The sequence below is a fragment of the Nematolebias whitei genome, chromosome 13 (assembly GCF_014905685.2).
Source record: "Nematolebias whitei isolate Nwh7 chromosome 13, NemWhi1, whole genome shotgun sequence".
Lineage (NCBI taxonomy): Eukaryota > Metazoa > Chordata > Actinopteri > Cyprinodontiformes > Rivulidae > Nematolebias > Nematolebias whitei.
The window spans coordinates 779415-795621 of NC_056510.1; the positions used below are offsets into that span (position 1 = coordinate 779415).

At 43.0% G+C, this 16207-nt stretch overlaps 1 protein-coding gene across 1 annotated transcript in view; it reads left to right on the forward strand.

The window, feature by feature from the left end:
- The window catches only part of LOC119419741 (contactin-associated protein-like 5), a 354615-nt gene that overhangs the window by 277029 nt on the left and 61379 nt on the right, over positions 1–16207 (forward strand). Inside the window, exon 13 of the mRNA XM_037687124.1 lies at positions 13503–13703. Coding sequence (XP_037543052.1) covers positions 13503–13703 — 201 coding nt within the window. The remainder of the gene's footprint in view (positions 1–13502; positions 13704–16207) is intronic.

The following is a 16207-nucleotide window of genomic DNA, read 5'->3' on the forward strand; positions in this document are numbered from 1 at the left end:
CCATAGCACACCCATGTTTCTGCCTATAATATTGCTCCCCATATGTGAAGTAGGTTGACTGCAGGCACAGTTTCAAGAGTTGACACAGTTGTTCTGTGGAAAGCGTGGTCCTGCTGCTCAGAGTGGTGTCTGATTTTAATTTTAAACTGACCACCTCTACTGCATCATCAACAGGAATGCACGTAAAGAGTGATGTGACATCAAAAGAGACCATTGTTTCATCAGTCTCCATGATGACATCCCTCACCTTATCCACAAAGTCCATGGTGTTCTGTATGTGGTGTTCTGAGCTGCCAACTAAAGGGATGAGTACAGACGCCAGATATTTGGAAACATTGTAAGTGACAGAGTTAATCATGCTAACAATAGGTCTTAAAGGTACACCTTGTTTGTGGATTTTAAGTAAACCATACAGACTAGGTGTGGCCTCCCCTGGGTACAGTCTGTGGTACAGAAAACGGTCAATAGCCTTGTCCTGCTCCAAATTTTTCAGGCAATCTATTAACTTCTTCTTGTAACCACTTCCTGGATCTCTTTTCAGAGGTTCATAAGTGGTTAAGTCACTAAGGAGTGTCATAACTTTCTCATGATAGTCTTTCTGGTTCAAAATCACTGTGCACACTCCTTTGTCTGCTGGGAGAATGATGATGTTTTTGTCCTTGCTAAGAGTGGTGAGTGCATCCCTCTCCTCTCTACTGATGTTGGAAGCTGGTGGTTTGGCATTGCTGAGGCAGGATGAAACTTTGATTCTGAGCGGTTCTGCTTCACCCTCTTTCATTTTGTTGTTGCGGATGGCTGATTCGGTGGCTGTGATCATCTCCACCAGAGGAATTCTACTTGGTGCAACCGCAAAGTTCAGTCCCCTGGCAAGAATCTCTGTCTCCGGCTGGGCGAGCTGTCTGTCAGATAAATTCTTCACCCACTTTTCTGTCTCCCTGACATGTAATTGACTACTGGAGTGTTGTCCTACACTGAATGTGTTGTTATTGGAATAGTAATGGTGTTGATGAGTTATTAGTAAGTTAAACTTGTTTTGTTGTTGAGTCTTGGACTTGACATGCTGTGCTAAGCGTGCCTGATCTGTACAGTCCAACACTTGCTGAAGTGTGGTCTGATCTAGACACATAGTTAGTTTCTGTTTAATGTGCACTTCTTTGGCCTTCAAGGCCTCAATAGTAAAATTGGTCTGTCTCACCCGTTCATTCAGCAGCTGGGTCTGTGCCTTCTGAAGGATCTTGCTTGCCCGGTGCCCGGTGCCCGCTGACCGATGATTTTTGTTCCAGGCTCTTGGGAATGATGCCACTTGATGCCTCTCTGATAGAGGACATTTGCAAACTGAGGTGTACCGCAAACCCACCCACACAGACCAGTATTTGCAGTTTGACTCCCATCACCCTTTGGAGCACAAGTTAGGAGTCATCAGGACTCTGTATCACAGAGCAGACAGCATCCCCACTAACTCGGGAGCCAGGCAGAAGGAGAAATCCTACACAAAACAGGCTCTAGAGCAATGTGGATATCCTAACTGGGCCTTCCTGAAAGCAGAGAAGAAACCCAAACAGGACTCCTGTCAGCCATCAGGTGAAAAGGAGGAACCCAGACCCAGACTAGTGGTCATTCCGTATGTTGAGGGAGTTTCAGAGAAACTGAGACGTTTATTTTCTAAACACAACGTCCCAGTGGCTTTTAAACCCCAAAATACATTACGACAAAGACTGGTTCATCCCAAAGATCCAGTCCCCCGGCACAAACAGAGTAATGTTGTGTATGCTGTTCAGTGTCAGGAGGGCTGTGATCAGTCTTACATCAGGGAAACTAAACAGCCACTGGCCAAAAGGATGGCCCAGCACAGAAGATCAACATCATCAGGCCAAGACTCTGCGGTCTACACTCATCTCCAGGCCAGCGGTCACTCTTTCAGGGATGAAGATGTTCACATCCTGGACAGAGAGGAACGATGGTTTGAGAGAGGAGTAAAGGAGGCCATCTTTGTGAAAAGAAACCGTCCATCATTAAACAGGGGTGGAGGCCTCCGGGTTCAACTGTCCCCCTCTTACAATGCTGTGATTGCTAGTATCACTCAGCCCTCTGTGAACAGTAAACAGCCATCAGTGTGCTAATGATCCATTGTTAGGCTGATGGTCCTTCTTGACCATGTGATCAGCTGGTTTTGGTTGTCAGCAGCAAACTGGTTGATCCACTCTGAGAAGGTGCTATTTAAGAGACTGAGCTGAAAACAGCACCTCAGACTGAGGAAGTCTCTTGGATGAGAGATGAAACGTTTCTATATTTTTTTGCTTTGTTTTGTTTTTTGTTTTTTTGGATGTCCAGAGGACCAGATTGAACTTTTTTGGATTATTCTAAACTAGTTAACCTTCCTTGGTGTGCAGATTATTTTTTATTTAATTGTTTCAGGGATTTCACACAATAAGCTGTGAACTTTTGGCTCTGTTCTCAATATTATGATGGAATTTTCTTTGTTTGGGACCAGTCAATGGTTTGATTTTCTCAGAGATTGGATGCATCCCTGGCCAAGCAAAGAAGAAGAGAGAGTCCCCCAGCCTTCTTTCACCACAGACCTCAGTAGAAGCTTTGCCACCTGCAACTGGTGGATGACGTCCACTTCTTGCAAGTGGGTGACAGGAAACTGATATGTAAGCTAGCCAGGCTTTATGAAATAATGATTTTTTAGGGGGCAGGGCCTTGACGAGTCTCCGCCCTGAGCAGCTGCCTTTATCACCCTTATCAGAAACCTGCTGCTGTCTTTTCTGGCATATTTTTGACTCCATAAGACGAATCATCTGCATGTTGTGATGCTCAGAGCGATGTGTCTTCCTGAGACGTTTGACAGACAGAGGACAGAGGGCACTGAGCTAAGTTTTGACACACAGGCTTCATGGTGGAGCTGTCAGCTTTGTCTCTGCAAGGTGAACGTTCTGCAGACATTTCCAACAGGTTCCTCCTCATAGAACAGTTCCATGGACCCGCCTCGACTGGAACGGTCAAGACCATTGGACTCGACTTGGAAAATCCAGAGCCAAGAGCAGGCGGGTCGGGTTCTGAAGGCTGCCTTCAGGGCCACCCATTGGGGACAGACAGTCCGTCCAACGGTTGCTTTATCAGCTGGTACCAGAAACTTTGGTGTCAGTTGGTACCAGAACCTTTGGTGTGTGAGCCGGTACCAGAACCTTTGGCGTGTGTAGTGAACTTGACCTAAGGTCAAAACCCTTGACCTTAAGAACCTTGTGGGACAGAAACTGTCATTTCATTGATTTGAATCCAGAAATACAGGTTCACCCATCCTGAGACTTTCTTTCTTGAAAATTCAAGTGAAAGAACACTCTCTTTTCTATTATCATTACTGTTTTACAAATGTTTGATAATCAAAGTGTTTTAGTTCAAACATTTTAGATGTTACAGTGAACTAATCAATTTTATTAACTGTAAAACAGTAACAATGATTTTTTAGTTGCTTATGCAAAGTAGAATTCATGTTAAGGCCTGTTACAGAGTAATTATGCATTTTCTGATTTCTGTCTTTGAATGAGCAGTGTACGTTTTCCAAGGTCAGGAGTCGAAGCAGACAAGTGTTGGAACAACTGTCTTGTTTTTAAATCCTCTCAGACGTAAATAGAGAAGTTGGCACCTGTTTCTCCAAACTCGCCCAAACATTTCTCTCGCTTGTCTGGGAAACATCTTCAATCTGTTCCATAACATTCTTGCTGGTTTCTGACTTTCCATAACACCTTACATCACAAAACACACCCCTGTCTGGTTGATATTGACCAATCAGAAACTCCCAAATGAACCGGGAATAGAGCTCTTTAAAATGTCGGTACTTCCTAGTTCTCCCAGTTCTGAGATGTTCGCAGTTCTGTGAAGTCGTTGTTCTGTGAGTTGCCGTTGGAGTCGGGCTGGAGAGTTTGCAGCTCCAGTCGTTTGGGAGAACAGAAGTCCAGCCATGATAAGGCTCTTCCGAGTTTGGGATTATAACATCTTCCACCTCTGAGTGGACTCGGACGAACCCCACTCATGTGAGGTCCACTCGTTGAGGTGAACTGTTGTTGACGAAGTCCCGTCACCACTCCGGATGTATCTCTGCCATCCTACGGAGACGCTGAAAGGTAGCGTTAACTGGAGCTCCTCTTCTTCTGATTCATCGTCAGAGAGGTAAATGAGTCTAGTCCACTACTGAGCGTACCGAGGAAAGCTGGGTCGGATGGAGGGTGTCGTCCTGTCAACACTTTTCACTCATACACACCACATTCTCCCTCATCCATCTTTCACTCCCACTAAACTTCATCTTTCCATCTTTAAAAATTCTTCTATCAAGTAGAAATCATTGACAGATATTTTAGAAATGTCTGTGTAAAGTGCTCATCCACCGCCGTGTGGATTGATGTCTGCTGTTCTGCTGAAAAGTGAAACAATCGCCGTATTGTTACTCACTACCTGTAAAGCTGATTAATTATGTTGTTATTTTCATATTTTGCCAAATTAATGTAAATGTTTGATGTTAAACTTTGATTCTGTAAATAAATGGCCACATTCATTTTGATGGGTCAAAGATAAATAACGTCTCACGTTACATTTTATTAAATTCAATGCACGTTATATACAGTCCAGAAAAATGAAAGAACCCGTTTTAATCAGGTGAATATCTCAGGATATGTTCATCTACAGCGTGTCACAATTCAATTCAGTTCAGTTTATTTATAAAGCTCCAAGCCACAACAGAAGTCGTCTCAGGAATCTAAACAGAAATCCATCCATCCATTTTCTTCCTCTTATCTGGGGTCGGTTCGCGAGGGTAGCAGCCTAAGTAGGGAGACCCAGACTTCCCTCTCCAACCACTTGGGCCAGCTCCTCCGGGGGAATCCCGAGGTGTTCCCAGGCCAGCCGAGAAATAAAGTCCGTCCAGCGTGTCCTGGGTCTCCTCCTGGTGGGACATGTCCGGAACACCTCACCAGGGAGGCGTCCAGGAGGCATCCTAACCAGATGCCCGAGCCACCTCAACTGGCTCCTCTTGACGTGGAGAAGCAGTGGCTCTACTCTTAGTCCCTCCCAGATGATCGAGCTTCTCACCCTGTCTCTAAAGAAGAGCCCAGACACCCTGCGGAGAAAACTCATTTCGACCGCTTGTATCAGAGATTTCGTTCTTTTGGTCACAACCCAAAGCTCATGACCATAGATGAGGGTAGGAACATAGATCGATCGGTAAATTGAGAGCTTCGCCTTTTGACTCAGCTCTCTCTTCACCACAACAGACCGGTACAGCGTCCGCTTCACTGTAGATGCTGTACCTATCCGCCTATTGATCTCTTGCTCCATTTTTTCCTCATTCGTGAACAAGACCCTGCGACTCCTCCACTTGGGGGCAGGACCTCCTCCCCGACCTGAAGAGGGCACTCTACCCTTTTCCAGCTCAAGACCATGGCCTCGGATTTGAAGGAACTGATCCTTATTCTGGCCGTGTCACACTCAGCTGCGAGCTGCTACACCGAAAGTTGTAGATTATGACCTGATGAAGACAATAAGGCCACATCTGTGAAAAGCAGAGACATGATCCTAAAGCCAACAAAACAGATCCCCTCAACACCTTGGCTGTGCCTAGAAATTTTGTCCAAAAAAGTTATGAACCGAATCAGTGACAAAGGGCAACCTTAGCGGAGTCCAACTCTCACTGGGAACAAGCCCGACTTACTGCCGGCAATGCGGACCAGGCTCTGACATCGGTCATACAGGGACCTAACAGCCATCCAGCATAACATGCATGTTTTTGGTCTGTGGGAGGAAACTGGAGTACCCGGAGATAACCCACGCATGCACGGAGAGAACATGCAAACTCCATCCAGAAAGGCCCCCGGACCGGGATTTGAACCAGGGACCTGCTCGCTGAGGGGCAGCAGCTCTACCATTTGCACTGCCGTGCTACCTTTTTTTTACATATTTGAGGGAAATCTTGGAGAGATCAAATAATTTTGTGTCTTTTTAGGATTTTTCAGCTGAGTTAATTTTAACAGATTATTTAATAGTCATTAAAATGACAACAGGACTTCATGCTAAAGCTGGCAGAGTTTATTTATTTTTTTAATTTTCACTGATTTAAAAAAAAGAAAAAAAATCGACATGAAATGTTTTTAAAAATCATTTCCACCCTCCGTGTGCCAGGATTGGTGTTGGCCATCATGAGCACGCAAGGCTGTGATCCGGAGCCCCGAGTCGGCATTAGATCACGGTGTTGTCATTCTTGTTTTTAAAGTAGATCCGGCCGCTGCTCCGAGTTCCAAGGAATTGCAAATAGCGGATCGGTGTTTTGAAAAGTTTCTGAAGTGACTCCGCCCCGACCAATCAGTGACAGACAGTGTTCTGACATCACGTTTTGGTACCTGCTCGGCCCGGTTGGAACCACAGAGCCAAGGGTTCTGAAAAAGGGGACCGGTTCTACATACCAGTACTAATGGAAAAGGGGCATATGTTGCTTTGTGCTGAGATAGGTTTTTTTTATACCTTACACTGTGCCCTGTGTGTCAAGAACACAGTGTGACAGATCTTTTTTATACCTTCTTTCCTCATGTTTTTCTTCCCTTTTCTTATCTAGATAGATAGATAGATAGCTTTATTTGTCCCCCTAGGGAAATTGGTTTGCAGCATTGTCAGCAGGCATCTACATAAATGACATACATGTAAAAACATGACATTACCATCCATCATTACATCAAAGAAGTTTGAGCTCAGTAATTCATGATACGTTTTTATTATTTAATGATTGAATCACTTGTGGTATGAAAGAACATTTTGACCTGTTGCTTGAGAATAAAAGAAGGCAGTACCTTCGCCCTGAAGGAAGCAACTCAAATGAGGATCTTAGGGGATGTGTGTTGCTATAATCTTGTTTGCCTTCCTCATAACTCTGTCCATGTACAGTATATTTTTTCCATACTGGTCAGACTGGTCCCTAACAGTTTGCTGCCTGTAGTTACTTCTCAAGGATTTCTTCTGAGCCTCTGTAGCATTGCCAAACCAACAGATGTTACAAAATGTTCTCAATAAAAGCAGAATAAAACGTTAAAAGCTTTGAGTTATTGACTCTAAAAAAAACAGTTTCTTTTAAAAATACATCGTTGGCTGAGTCTTGGTGCTGATAAGGTCAGCCCACGAGTCCCATGTTGACAGTCCAGAACCACACCCAAGTTCTTGTAGCACGAGACAGTTTCAATCTGCTCTCCATCGATGGTGGTTGGAGAGAATGACTGAACCTTCCTGAAGCCAATAGTCATTTCTTTTGTTTTTGTCATGTTCAGAACCATATACCAATTATCTAAGCGATAAGGGCAGCGCTTCACAACAAAGCTGCACCTACGTCTACCCTTGTCTTTGGACGGCTGCACTGAAATGTGTTTTCGCTGTGCTTAACTGTGCAATGACAATAAAGTTGATTCTTATTCTTATCCATAATGGAATTGTGGACCAGGTGGACCAGTCCAGTGTTTTGATGAAACTTTTACCACAGAATTGCTGCTATTTTAATTCCCCACAGATGTCTGGTTGAGGAGGAGGAATAGTGACTGGTTTTAAAAGTTGTTTTGACTGTAAGCAGCTGCCTCCATCTTCACTAAGTAGCGTTGAACCTGTTTGAACTTGGCTCCTCCCACATTGTGTTGTTTGTGCGGTCATCTATCCGCCTCCCAAGTACAATAAGAACTTTTTTAACAACTTTTAAACTTTTTGGCTGAAATTATGCCCAAGTACGACCAATTTCTTATAGTTGGGGATTTTAATATCCGTGTGTTGTCCTGCTTTACCCATGACTCTGCTCTTTTTAATCATGGACTCTTTTAATCTTGTGCAGTGTGACTGGTCCTACACAGGAACATGGACACACTCTGAACCTGCTTTTATCTTTGGGTTTACCAGTTTTTAATGTAGTGAGTCGTGTTAGATGGCTTCTTTGACTCCTCTCTCCATTCAGCATTCCTCTCTTATCAAGAATATGTATGTAAGAATATCAATGGACTCTCTCAGCCCCCGGTGAATAGCAGAGTTCTTACAATCAATTGTTAGGTTGACGGTCCTCCTTTTACTTGTGAATACTGGTTCTGGCTGTCAACAGAAACTGGTTGATCGACTATGAGTGCTGTTTGACCGAGTTTTTAGCTCCTCCTCTGACTAAAGAAGACTTGAATAAAAGACAAAACATTTCAACAAAGAAGAATCTGTTCAGAAGACCTGACTGTTAGATTTATCTACCTGGATTATTGAGCAGCATCAGGAGATAAACTGTTAATGATGCTCCTGATTTTAAAAGGTTTCTTCTTTTAACATTTAAGAAAAAAAACATATATTTTTGAATTTGTTGTTAATCTGTTATGACTGTGGTTTTGGGACTGAAGGAATTTTATTTTCTGTCTAAAATAGCGTTGATTTCATATTTGATATGTTCATGTTTATGTTATTAGAAATGCTTTAATTGCTAGGAGAACACTGCTGTTAAGAATTGCCTTTTTAATGTATTGAACATTTTCATAAAAAACAGTACCTTAAAAATGTTCTAAACACCTTTAAGTCATAATTAAATTTTGCGCACACTAATGAGATTATCACGATTAATCACAAAAATATTTTAGATTAATCGCAATTAAAATATTTAATCTTTGCCCAGCACTAATAAAATAATAAATAAGTCAAAATCGAAGACGGCCACCACCATATACATATACATATGTATATGGTGGTGGCCGTCTTGGATTTTGACTTGGCAACTCAAATTCCATAAGGAACCTTTCTTACTCTTAGATGCAGCTACAGACCAAAATGTAAGTTGGAACCTCACTTAATTTTTAAGTTATCGTGTTAAAAATGTGCACAGGTGGATGAAGGTTATTTCCAGGACTTCCTGTTTGCTTTGAGATGGGGACAGTAAAGTAGTAGTTTGTAAAAGTGTGTGGAGGTTAGTTAGTTTTTGTCCTCTCTGTCGTCTTTAACTTGAACAGAACATGTCCCTCTTACCAGCATCCAACTGAAACAGGCTGCTCTAATTAATTAATCTATTAATATCTAATTTTTCCTCCTCCTTGGATCGCCACCATATTGTGGTGGAGGAGTTTGTGTGCCTGAATGATCCTAGGAGCTATGTTGTCAGGGACAATTATAATTGCCCCTGGTAGGGTCTCCCAAGGCAGATTGGTCCTTGGTGACAGGCCAGACAAAGAGTGATTCAGAAGATTTTTATAGACAGGAAAAACAAGAAACTCTGTGTCCCTTGCCCAGACGTGGGTTACTGGGGCCACCGTGGAGCCAGGCCTGGGGGAGGGGCTTGTCGGCGAGTGCCTGGTAACCAGGTAACCCATGGGCCCGGTCAGGCTCAGCCCGAAGCAGCAACATGGGTTTGTCTTCATGTGGACCCACTAACTGCAGGAAGGGCCATAAAAGTCGAATGCATGATGTAGAGCTGTCAATTCTAACCCAGACCGACCCAGTTTAGGGTCGGGCCATATAAATGTGATTGATGTCCGGGCCGGGCCGATCTCAGTATTTACAACTCATACAGTACAGCACAAAACTAAATAAGAAATGTACAATATAAAATTCTGTAAACCTACTTAGAGGAGGAGGCAGTAAGTTTACTGAGGAGGAGGAATGCAATAAAATCGAATACAGAAGTTAATCAGAAAAGATAGTAGTGCAGGCGGCGTGTTGCGCAGCAATTACTCGTGACCCCGCCCACCCTGCTCAGCTCCACAGCACGTGTGTTGTGCGCCACAAACATATTGTACTGGAGCGCAAAATCATTATCCACGACTTACACAGAGTTGCACTTTTCCTTTGGCTAACTTTACCAAACTTAAAATGATGACACCTGCTGTCAGGTGCACGCTCAGACCCACTCCCCGCTCTCAGCTGGCAACACAATAGACCAGCGAGCTGCTCTCAGATGCGGTGGAAGAATTTTCAGCCCCAAGGAGCAACAACAACTTCTTGACAGATTTTTAAATATATTTATAATTTTGTATTTAGGCAACTGGGGTCTAATTCCAGCTTTATTCCGCAGGTTCATAGCAGAAGAAATGAAGCTGTGACTGATTATATGATAGACCCGGTGCAAACTGAACCAGCTTTATATGTTCGCGTTTTATTTTGTTCATGTTTGTGCAATTCTTAATATATTTTTGATCATTTTTATTGTTCTTTATCACTCCCGTTATTGGATGGAGGGCTGAAAGAAAAGCCAGAAACTAATTAATTTCCCTCTTTTCTTTCAGCCCATCCATCCATCCATCCATCCATCCATCCATCCATCCATCCATTATCTTTACCCGTTAGTCTGTTTGTCATAGATATTTTGTTTATTAAAGTATTAGTGTAAGCATTGTTGTAGGCCTTTTCAATGTATTTTTCATGCACACACGCAGTTTTATTCTCTGTGGTGTAGTGTGGGGGTACATTAAATCGCTCCATTATCAGCCAACAGCATGACTCAGCTTAATTTTGAACAACTTTATTTTATATATAAATTAAAATAACCTTGTTCTATATTTGTCCAAATAATTTTGCTCTAAAAATAATTTTGTTTATCTGTATAATAGCATATCTTTAGACTACGGGCTCGGTTCGGTCCAGGCCGGATTTATTAGGCCCAAATGCAACTTTAGCATGATGCCATGGGTAGTGGCTGAAGGCGGGGACCTTGGCGCTCTGACCCTGGCTTACCAAAGCTGGCTCTTGGGATATGGAATGTGACCTCTCTGGTGGGAAAGGAGCCTGAGCTTGTGCGCGAGGTTGAGAGGTACCGACAAGATCTACTTTGTAGTTGGGCTCACCTAGATGCACAGCATGGGATCTGGAACCAATCTCCTTGAGAGGGGCTGGACCTTATTCCACTCTGGACTTGTCTATGGTGAGAGGCGTCAAGCTGGTGTGGGTCTACTTGTAGCCCCCCCAACTTGGTGCTTGTGTGTTGGAGTTTTCCACAGTAGATGAGAGGGTAGTTTCCCTTCGCCTTCGGGTGGGGGGACGGGCTCTGACTGTTGTTTGTTCCTATGCACCAAATGGCACGTCAGAGTATCTGGTCTTCTTGGAGTCTTTGGCAGGGGTGCTAGAAGGTGCGCCAGCTGGGGACTCCTTTATTCTGCTGGGGGACTTCAATGCCAAGGTAATGACACTGTGACCTGGAAGGGCGTGATTGGGAGGAACGGCCTCTCTGATCTGAGCCAGAGCAGTGTTCTGTTGTTGGACTTTCGTGCTAGTCATAGTTTGTCCATTACAAACACCATGTTCGAACATAAGGGTGTCCATAAGTACACTTGGCACTAGGACGCCCTAGATCGTAGATTGATGATTGACTTCATAGTCGTGTCATCTGTTTTGTGGCCGTTTGTTTTGGTCCTCGGGTGAAGAGAGGAGCTGAGCTGTCACCTGATCACCACCTGGCAGTGAGGTGGATCAGATGATGGGGGAAGATGCCGGACAGTCTGCGGCCTGAAAATCAAATCTGTCCTATAGGTAGCTTTCACTGCTGGGTTTCAAGCCAACCTCCTCTTGGAATCTCAAAAGTAGGCTTTTAACATGTGCAAAACATACCCATCCAAAATAATCAATCATCATGTACATCAATCAAATGTTTTGGCCAGATGACCAACTTGCTACTCACAGAAACAGCCTGAGGACAACCAAGGCCAAAGTGGTTCAGAAAAAGTGTTGTAAACTCAATAATCCAGGTAGATAACAACAAAAAGGTTAAATTGTGTCAAATTTAATTTAATTTTAAAATAGTGTTCTCATTGTACAACTAAACAACTGAGAATTGAAGCACATGAAGGCAGTTGCATAAGCAGAGCATGCTCTATTCACACAAGGGGAGCTGTTGGTCAGGCTACTTCTAGTTGCTCTCTATAATAGTTATTGAATCAAGTGTTTACATATGAAGGTAAACGTAGATGTTTAACAACCCATTAAAATATGCCAGCATCCAGGAAATAGCGTCTACTTTATTCAAAATTTTCTGGGGGAGGACCCAACCCCACTATTTGTGTTCTGGCATTGTTTGGTTTACAAATTAAACCCTGGTTGTAACCTTTAGAGGACAGTGTTGTGGCTTGCTGCCACGATCGTGTTCAAAACAGCTGAGACGGTCACCTTAGTTCAAAAGATTTATTTGACAAACAGGAGTTACAGGTATTCAGAGACAAACAATTACATTTGTAAAATATATGCATATATTTGGAGCATTTAAGAACGAACCGTCTCGGTCTGCGCTTCCTCGGAAATGTTCGCTGGGCGTGTGTCATTTCCGGCTTTTATCAAAGTTTGAGAAGGCTAGCTTTCTGATTGGTTTAGACACGGTTACTATGGTTACTGGTCTAGCCCACCCCCCTCTTACTGCATTCCAGAGATAAGATATGGAGGCTTGGTTTCTTGTCTGCTTTCGGACTGTTCACACTCTAGTTTCAGTTTAGCTTGATTATACCTTATTGATATTTGAGTTAAAATAGTTTCTTTCTAGGAATAATTAATAACTACTAATTATTAACTAACTCATGTTTATGTGTTTTTAATTGATCCCTCTGGCTTATACTGGTGTATCAGTTCAGCTGAAGTCACCCTGCCCCCACATCTAGTAACATTCTAAACCGACCCTGTATCAAACAATGATTAAACGATTAAATCTTAATTGTTATTATTAAGAGAGAACCTGAGGGATTTTACTTAGTCAAACTATATTAAGTCTAAATTAAAGAAATGTGTTCTAGCTTTATTTATGTTAATCAGTCTGCTATCTGGCATGATTTGATTGCTTGTAATATATCAAATGTGAACTTGTAAAATTATCATTAGCTAATATAGGATTATATGTAAAGGTAAAATAGTTAGAATTAGTAAACATTTTCTATAAATATAGTTCAACCCTTGAAGAAAGACACACACACACTTTGTATAACATGACATTTGAATGCTTGATAGGAAATATAAAAAGGTATAAAAATATGAAATCCAACAACAGCATGGCTGTAGACTGACATATGCCGTTCAGCCAGTCTCTCCGTGAGATGTAAACAGACTGAAGAATTTCATCTTTCTGTCTGGTTCAACCTGTTGTTAGCGAGAAAAGACTCCAGCTTCCAGGAAAAGAGCTACAAATGAGCCATAGCTTCACGCTTTTTTTTTTCTGGGGTTTCCATTGACCTTGGGTAACAGGGGATTTTATTTATTTTTATTTATTTATTAACCTTTATTGATACAGGTAGTCTCATTGAGTCATGAGGACTCCCTCAGGTAGGAAGTGGAGCTATAACAGGTTCTGAGATTTATTAAAGACAGTAGACAAACAGGATGAAATCCTGATGCATGAAGCTGTTTTTACAACGAGCAGCTGCAAGACGGCTGAAACACTGAAGAACATTGCTCAGCTTGAGATGAACTCCTTCAGTGTTTCTGTTTGCAGCATAAATGTCACTCTGCTAATGAATGATAAAAGTGTTTGTTTTTTGGGGGTTTTTTTGTAGAAAAGAAAGTTTGGACAGTTCTGTCCCACAACAACACGGCTCTGGTCCGAGTCCAGAACTCATCTCTGCAGAAACCTCACGTCACAACGTTCAGCTACAATGCATCAGCCGAACAACTTCGAGCCGTCGTATCTGGGTCAGACCAGTGCCAGCAGGAAGTAGTTTATACCTGCAGGAAGTCCCGCCTCTTTAACACAAAGGGTGAGTCCATGTTTTAACGTTGTTTTTGTTTTGTTGTAAGACTTGAAGCAGGCAGCTACCTTCATGGCTGAACAACTGAAACATGAATCACCAATTAGTGTCAGAAATGTTCATTTTGTAAGGAACAAAGTGATCTAGCCCAGGAGATGATCTGAAATATGAACACTGAAGACCTGGACAGGTTTCACCACATCACACTCCAGGAGGTGGTTTGTGTCCACAGACCTCCTCGGGACACACCTGCTCACTCTGTTCCAGATGTTTGTTCTTCTGTCTCAGTCCACACTTCTCCTCGTTGATGACAGGAATAGTTGCTATCAGCTGTTGATTGAAGCGATAAGAAGTAGACCTTCTTTCTCTCCAAGTATCGGACTCTTTTGGTGTCGACTCCTCTGTGATGAAGCAAACAATTCATGGAGTGAGCTTCAGCCCATCGTGGGTTTAGTGTCAGAACATGAGCCGTCCTGACCTTCAGCTGAGCACAAACTGAAACAGGAAGCTCTTTGAGTTTCAGGGTCAGGTCTCCAGGACAGTGTGGTGCACCGACATTTGGCTGGATTTATTTCTAACAAGTTCACATCCGTACAGGCCTGGAGTGGCCAATCGGGACAATCTTCAGATTTCCCAGTGGGCCGGTCAGATTTGTGGGTTACAGGGCCGGCGCTCCTTGTTTTTTTATTTTTTAGAACTTTTTGTTAACAACATTTAAATACAGAACACGCTACCGCTGCTTCTGGGCTGCCCCACCTCCACCGCAGGGCTGGTGTGCAGAACACCGGCTCCAGCTCTCGTTTTTTTTTTCTCTTCCCACAAGTCGGCTCCGCTGTGCAACCTGTCAATCATCCCAATAGGTGTGTCAGCAAATGACCAATCAATAACCTCAATTTGTCTCAAAGGTAAACGCCCCTTACGTGCAGATCTGAGGCTACAGCCTGGACGCTTTGCAGTCAGAAGGGGTTTGTGAAAAATCACCAGAAAAAAATGGTTAAACGGTGTCAGTGGAAAACAGGCAATTCAGACACGTGTTACCCTGAGAGCTTAGAGGGTGGGATACAGTTTATTCTTTTTCAATCCCCAATCAATCAATTCCCATCAGCTGATCACAAGTTATAAACAGGAAGTAGCTACCACATATTCATCTCTATGAAAGTAACTGCAGGTAAATCCTCTATTTTCTGTCACAATTACATTGTATGCTTAATGGTTAAATTAAAGGTTGATGCTTAATTCAGGTTATGTTTATTTGTCATATGCAGGTTAACCCAAGATTAACAGTACAATAAAATATTCAGGATGAGAAGAACTGATTTGACTCACTAAAGAAACGAACAAACAAACAAGAAATACTAAAGCATTCAATAAGGGTACAACATAAAGTACCAAAAAGTGAAAAAGTAAATATCCTGATGCATGCTCAATAATCCAGGTAGAAAAATCCAAAAAAGTTCAATCTGGTCCTCTGAACATTCAAAACAAAACAAAACAAAGTAAAACAACAAAAAAAAAATGTAGAAATGTTTCGTCTCTCATCCTGAGGACTTCCTCAGTCTGAGGTGCTGTATTCAGCTCAGTCTCTTAAATAGCACCTTCTCAGAGTGGATCAACCAGTTTGCTGCTGACAACCAGAACCAGCTGATCACATGCTCAAGAAGGACCATCAGCCTAACAATGGATCATTAGCACCTGATGGCTGTTTACTGTTCTCAGAGGGCTGAGTGATACTAGCAATCACAGCATTGTAAGAGGGGGACAGTTGAACCCGGAGGCTCCACCCCTGTTTAATGATGGACGGTTTCTTTTCACAAAGATGGCCTCCTTTACTCCTCTCTCAAACCATTGTTCCTCTCTGTCCAGGATGTGAACATCTTCATCCCTGAAAGAGTGACCGCTGGCCTGGAGATGAGTGTAGACCTCAGAGTCCTGGCCTGATGATGTTGATCTTCTGTGCTGGTCCATCCTTTTGGCCAGTGGCTGTTTAGTTTCCCCGATGTAAGACTGATCACCCTCCTGACACTGAACAACATACACAACATTGCTCTGTTTGTGCCGGGGGACTGGATCTTTGGGATGAACCAGTCTTTAATGTATTTTGGGGTTTAAAAGCCACTGGGACGTTATGTTTAGAAAATAAACGTCTCAGTTTCTCTGATACCCCCTCAACATATGGAATGACCACTGGTCTGGGTCTGGATTCCTCCTTTTCACCTGATGGCTGACTGGAGTCCTGTTTGGGTTTCTTCTCTGCTTTCAGGAAGGCCCAGTTAGGATATCCACATTGCTCTAGAGCCTGTCTTGTGTGGGATTTCTCCTTCTGCCTGGCTCCTGAGCTAGTGGGGACGCTGTCTGCTCTGTGATACAGAGTCCTGATGACTCCTAACTTGTGCTCCAAAGGGTGATGGGAGTCAAACTGCAAATACTGGTCTGTGTGGGTGGGTTTGCGGTACACCTCAGTTTGCAAATGTCCTCTATCAGAGACTGAGACCTCACAGTCCAAGAAAGCCAAC